This window comes from Cygnus olor (genome assembly GCF_009769625.2).
Source record: "Cygnus olor isolate bCygOlo1 chromosome 2 unlocalized genomic scaffold, bCygOlo1.pri.v2 SUPER_2A, whole genome shotgun sequence".
Classification (NCBI taxonomy): domain Eukaryota; kingdom Metazoa; phylum Chordata; class Aves; order Anseriformes; family Anatidae; genus Cygnus; species Cygnus olor.
In genome coordinates, this window is record NW_024429047.1 from 1 (window position 1) to 6,081 (window position 6,081).

Here is a 6,081-nt window from a genome sequence, read left to right on the forward strand (position 1 = left end):
CACCTGGGGGGCTTGGAGGGGCTGGGGGGCACCTGGGGGGCATCTGGGGGGCACTGGGGCTTGGGGGGCACCTGGGGGGCACCCTGGGGGGGACCTGGGGGGCACCTGGGGGGCACCTGGGGGGCACAGGGATGTGGGGGGCACCTGGGGGGCACCTGGGGGGCACCCTGGGGGGAATCGGGGGAACCTGGGCGCTGGGGGGCACAGGGGCTTGGCGGGGGGGGGGGCACCTTGGGGGCTATGAGACCCCTGGGGGCTACGAGGGGCTGTGGGGCACAGGGACTTGGGGGGCACCTGGGGGGCACGTGGGGGGCTTGGGAGGGGCTGGGGGGCACCTTGGGGGCTATGGGACCCCCGGGGGCTACATAGGGGCTGTATGGCACAAGGACTTGGGGGGGGGGCATCTGGGGGGCATCTGGGGGGGGCTTGGAGGGGCTGGGGGGCACCCGGGGGGGCCGTGGGGCAGCGCTGACGGCGGGGGGTTGGGGGGGGCACAGGAGGGGCTGCAGAGCGACCCCGCGGGGGGGCTGCAGCTCTGCGACGGGGAGACGCGGCGCCGCAAGCAGCTGGAGGGGACCTCGTGCAGCGAGCTGGTGCGTGGGGCTGGGGGGGGGCTCTGGGGGTCCTGGGGGAGGGGGCTGGGGGGTGCTGGGGGTCGGGATGCCCACCCTGTGCCCCCGCCCCCCCCAGGTGGAGGAACCCCCCCTGAGCCAGAGCGAGCAGGAGCTGCAGAGACGGGGTGGGTGAGCGGGGAACCCCGGGACCCCCATGGGACCCCTCCCTCCCCTCCCCCCGGACCCCAGCACCCCCTGAGGACCCCCCCATGGGCCCAAGGACCCCCCCCCCCCCCCCCCCATGACATGGGGGTCTCCCCTTGGAGCTGGATCAGGACCCAGATCCCCCCCAGACAACCACCAGCACCCCCCCCAGGACCCCTCCCCCAGGACCCCACGGTGCCCCCACACACCCCAGCCCCCCCCATGGCCCCCCAGGAGCCACAAATGAGACCCCAGAGACCCCCCCCATCCCCATTAGGCCCCCCCCCCCTCCAGGGACCCCCCACCTCCCCGTGGTGCCCCCCCAGCTCTTGGGACCTGCCCCCCCCCCCCCAATGGTGCCCCCCTCCCACCCCAGTAACCTGACCTCTCCCCCCACAAAAAAAGACCCCCTTTAGAGGACCCCATCCCCCCATGAGGACCCCATTAAGGACCTCGCCCCCCACTCGCAGCCCAAGGATCCCCCCCCCCAAAGAACCCCCCCCAACTCCAGGAATCTGCCCCCCCCCCCCAAGGGACCCCCCGTGAGGACCCCCACTAAAAACGACCTCGCAGCCCCCACTCACAGCCCCTCGGGGACCCCCCCGGGGACCCCCCCGTCCCCCCATTATTTCAGCCCCCCACCCCACAGCACCGTGACCCCTCTGGTGCCCCCCCCCCCAATTGACCCCCCCCCCCCCTTAGGGGCACCAAAAGCAGCCGCGACCCAGGTGGGACTCGAACCCACAATCCCCAGCTCCGGAGGCTGATGCCTTGTCCATTAGGCCACTGGGCCGGTGGGCGCCTGCACCCGCTCGGGCCCTACCCAGGGGTTGGGGGGGGGGGGGGGAGGGTGGTGTCAGGGTGAGGTGGGGGCACCCGTGGGTGCTGGGGGGGTGTCAGGGTGGGTGGGGGGCACCCATGGGTGCTGGGGGAGGGGGGGGGGTCAGGGTGGGTGGGGGGCACACATGGGAGCTGGGGGGGGGGTCGGGGGGGTGGGGGGCACCCTTGGGTGCCGGGGGGGGCGCGGGGGGGGGGGGGGGGCACCCATGGGTGCTGGGGGCCCACCCATGGGTGCCCCGCAGAGCTGCGGGCGCTGCCGTGCATGGTGACGCTGGGCGACGCGCTGCACAACCTGGCGGACGGGCTGGCGCTGGGCGCCGCCTTCGGCTCCTCCTGGCGAACCGGGCTGGGCACGGCGCTGGCGGTGCTGTGCCACGAGCTGCCCCACGAGCTGGGTGCGGGGGGGGGGGCAAAATGGAGGGGGGCATTTGGGGTGGGGGGCACTTGGGGTGGGGGCATTTGGGGTGGGGGGCATTTGGGGCGGGGGCACTTGGAGTGGGGGGCACTTGGGGTGGGGGCATTTGGGGTGGGGGGCATTTGGGGGGGGCATTTGGGGTGGGGGGTGCTTGGGGGTGGGGGCACTTGGAGTGGGGGGTACTTGGGGGTGGGGGCATTTGGGGTGGGGCCACTTGGGGGGGCATTTGGGGTGGGGGGAATTGGGGTGGGGGCACTTGGGGTGGGGGCATTTGGGGTGGGGGGAATTGGGGTGGGGGCACTTGGGGTGGGGGCACTTGGGGTGGGGGGCATTTGGGGTGGAGGCATTTGGAGTGGGGGCATTTGGGGTGGGGGCACTTGGGGTGGGGGGCATTTGGGGTGGGGTGCAGGGGGCGTGGATGCTGGGGGGGCCATGGGGCAGGGGGTGTGGGGGAGTGGGGGGCACAGGGTTGGGGGGGCATTTTAGGGGGTGTGGGGGCCATGGGGTGTGTGGGGTGGGGGGCACTTGGGGTGCGTAGGGCATGGGGGGCATAGGGGTTGCAGGTGGGTGCAGGGGGTGGGAGACGGGGGGCAGGGGGTGAGTGGGTTGGGGGTCTGGGGGCATGGGAGCTGTGGGGTGCATGGGGGGGGGGGGGCACACAAAGTTTGGGGGGCTTGGCCGGGGCGGGGGGGGGGGGGTGGGAGGTGTGGGGCGCAGGCAGTGGGGTGTGGGATGGGGGGGGGGGGGGGGGCTGGCGTGGGGCGGGTGCGGGGTGGGGGGGGGGCGATATGGGGGCCGTGTGGGGTGATGCAGGGCGATGGGGGGCGATGGGGGGGGGCAGCGTGGGGCGATGCGGGGCGATGCGGGTGAACGTGGGGGCGATGTGGGTGGAAGCGGGGTTCTGTGGGGCGCCGTGGGGCGCTGACGCGGGTCCCGCTGTGCCCCCCCCCCCCCCCCCCCCTCCCCGCAGGCGACTTCGCGGCGCTGCTGCACGCGGGGCTGAGCGTGCGCCGGGCGCTGGCGCTGAACGTGGCGAGCGCGCTGCCCGCCTTCCTGGGGCTCTACCTCGCGCTCGGCCTCGCCACCGGCGCCGCCTTCCAGGGCTGGATCTTCACCGTCGCCACCGGCTTCTTCCTCTACGTCGCCCTCTGCGACATGGTGAGGGCCGCGTGTGTCACGCGTGGGGGGGGTGTGTGTGTGAGACGTGTGTCGTGTGTGTGTGTGTGTGTGTGTCACGTCTGTGTCACACGTGTGTGCGTGTGTGCCAGGTGTGTGTCACGTGTCTGTGTCCCACGTGTGTGTGTGTCACGTGCGTGTGTCACACACGTGTGTGTGCACGCCACACGTCTTGTCTGTGTGTGTCACACACATGTGTGTGTTACGTGTATGTGTCATGTGCGTGCCAGGTGTGTGTGGCACACGTGTGTGTCAAATGTCTGTGTGTATCATGTCTGTGTGTCACGCGCATGTGCTTCAAATGTCTATGCGTGTCACACGTGTGTGCTGCGTGTGCCGTGCCGCCATGTGCATATCGTGCCACGCGTGCCGCACTGTGCCGCATGGCACGGCGCGTGCCGCAACGTGTGCTGTGCCGTGTGTGCTGTGCCCCGCGGGGCCACGCGTGCCACCGCGCGTGCCACGTGTGCAGGACCACGTGTGCCCTGTGTGCTGTGCGTGCCCTGCCTGCCACGCGTGCCGTGTGTGCCGTGTGTGCCGTGTGTGCCGTGTGTGCTGTGTGTGCCGTGTGTGCCGTGCCACCACCCGCACGCGGCGCCGTGTGAGCTGTGCCACGTGAGTGGGCCACGTGCCGTGCATGTGCCACGCGCCGCGTGCCGCGCGCCCTGCGCATGCCGCACACGGTGCACGCCCCCGCCAGGCGCTGACCGCGTTCCCCCCCCCCCCCCCCCAGCTGCCGGCGATGCTGCGGGTGCGGGACCCGCGGCCGTGGGTGCTGTTCGCGCTGCACAACGCGGGGCTGCTGGGCGGCTGGGGGCTGCTGCTGCTGCTGGCGCTCTACGAGGAGAGCATCGCGCTCTGACACCGCGGCACGGACACGGGCACGGACCCACGGACAGGCCCACGGACACGCGGACACACGGATGCCCCCCCCCCACCTCCCACGTGCTCCCCCCACCCCCACCCCGGGGTGGGCGAAGGGCGCCCGAAATAAAGCTGCAGAGGGATGGCGCCGGCACCTCCTTGGGGCTGGGGGGCGGGGGGGATCCGTGGGGCACGGGGTGCTGTGGGGTAGAGGAGCGCTATGGGGCACAGGGCTGCTATGGGGCACAGAAGCTCTATGGGGCACAGAAGCTCTATGGGGCAGAGGAGCGCTGTGGGATAGAGGAGCGCTATGGGGTGCAGGAATGCTATGGGGCAGAGGAGCGCTATGGGGCACAGGGGTGCTATGGGGCACAGGAGCCCTGTGGGGCACAGGGGCACTGTGGGGCACAGGGGTGCTATGGGGCACAGGAGCCCCGTGGGGCACAGCAGCTCTATAGGGTACAGCCCCCTGGATGTGGGGCGCTATGGGGCGCAGCCGTGCTTGGGGTGGGGGCGTTGTGCCCGCCCGGGGGCTGCCCCGCTATGGGGCACGGGGCCCCCGTGGGGGTGCGGCACGGAGCAGGGGGCCCCATAGGGTGCCTCTGGGGGGTGGCGGGGCCCATACGGGCTGTAAGGGACCTGTGGGGTGCAGCCCCTATAAGGTGCCGGGCCCCTATGGGGTGCGGGACCAGTGGGGTGCAGGGCCCCTATGGGGTGCAGTGGCCATGGGGTGCAGGGCCCCACAGGGTGCAGGCCCCCATAGAGCGCAGCCCTATAGGGGTAGCGGTCCTATAGGGTGCAGGGTCTCTGGGGCGCAGTCTTCATGGGGTGTAGACCCCGTAGGCTGCAGGACCCCTATGGGCCGTACAATACAGCCCATCAGCTCAGCCCCTATAGGCTGCAGGGCTTCTATAGGTGGCAGCCCCTATAGGATGCATGGCCCCTGTAGCCTGAAGAGCCCCTGTAGGCTGCAGTCCCTATGGCCCCTACAGGCTGCAGGTTTCTGTGGGCTGCATGAACTACAGCCTGCAGAACCTCTATAGGATGGAGACCCCTATGGGATGCAGGACCCTACAGGATGTGGTTCCCTGTGGGCTGCAGGTCCCTATAGGATGCAGACCCCTGTAGGCTGCCGAACAGACCCCTATAGGCTGCAGGACCCATGGGATGCAGGGCCCTATAAGCTGCATGGCCACTATTGCCTGCAGAGCCCCTGTACATGCAGACCCTATAGGCTGCCAGACCCTATGGGATGCAGACCCCTATAAATGCAGACCCCATGGGTGCAGACCCTATAGGATTCAGACCCTACAGGTGCAGCCCCCTATAGATGCAGAGCGTATAGGTACAGACCCTACAGATGATGCAGACCCTACAGGTACAGCCCCCCATGGGATGCAGACCCTACAGATACAGACCCTATAGAATGCATGACCCTATAGATGGAGGTCCCTATAGATGCAGACCCTATAGGCTGCAGATCCTACAGATGATGCAGACCTTATAGATACAGACCCCATAGGTGCAGACTCCTATAGGATGCATGACCCTATAGATGCAGGTCCCCACAGATGATGCAGACCCCACAGGTACAGACCCTGCAGGTGCAGACCCCACAGATGATGCAGCCCCCTATAGATGCAGACCCTACAGACGCAGACCCTATGGACGATGCAGACCCTATAGGTGCAGACCCCATAGATGTGGGCCCCATAGATGATGCAGACCCTATAGATACAGGCCCTATAGGATGCATGACCCCATAGCTGCAGTCCCTATAGGTGCAGCCCCTATAATCCAGGGCCCTATAGATGCAGACCCCACAGACGATGCAGCCCCTATAGATGCGGACCCTATAGGTGCAGCCCGCTATAGGTACAGACCCCTATAGATCCAGGCCCCTATAGGCGTCGCCTCCATAGGCCGCAGCCCCTATAGGTTCCCCTGGAGGACCGACGTCTCTATGGCGGCGGCCAGAGCGGCCTCTCCCCCCTCCCCTCCACCCGGCCCGCCTGGCCCGCGCGCTTC

The 6,081-nt window shown here is 69.4% G+C and overlaps 1 protein-coding gene and 1 non-coding gene across 2 annotated transcripts; one reads left to right on the forward strand and one right to left on the reverse strand.

Moving 5' to 3' along the window:
• The first annotated feature begins 492 nt into the window (after positions 1-492).
• Positions 493-4,186, forward strand: SLC39A4 (solute carrier family 39 member 4). The gene is made up of 5 exons (XM_040542953.1): positions 493-593; positions 691-739; positions 1,841-1,993; positions 2,984-3,171; positions 3,923-4,186. Exons 3-5 carry the CDS (start codon positions 1,861-1,863, stop codon positions 4,049-4,051), a joined length of 450 nt encoding a protein of 149 aa, XP_040398887.1. The 5' UTR covers positions 493-593; positions 691-739; positions 1,841-1,860; the 3' UTR covers positions 4,052-4,186.
• TRNAR-CCG lies at positions 1,479-1,551 on the reverse strand. The gene has a single exon. It is a non-coding gene; the product is annotated as a tRNA-Arg (tRNA).
• Positions 4,187-6,081: the final 1,895 nt, after the last annotated feature.

Excerpts from the sequence above, each read along its gene's own strand:
- SLC39A4 (XM_040542953.1), top strand. The coding sequence starts at position 1,861 with ATGGTGACGCTGGGCGACGCGCTGCACAACCTGGCGGACGGGCTGGCG. Across the intron at positions 1,994-2,983 it reads CGAGCTGCCCCACGAGCTGG|GCGACTTCGCGGCGCTGCTG; the intron begins GTGCGGGGGGGG and ends CCCTCCCCGCAG. Across the intron at positions 3,172-3,922 it reads ACGTCGCCCTCTGCGACATG|CTGCCGGCGATGCTGCGGGT; the intron begins GTGAGGGCCGCG and ends CCCCCCCCCCAG.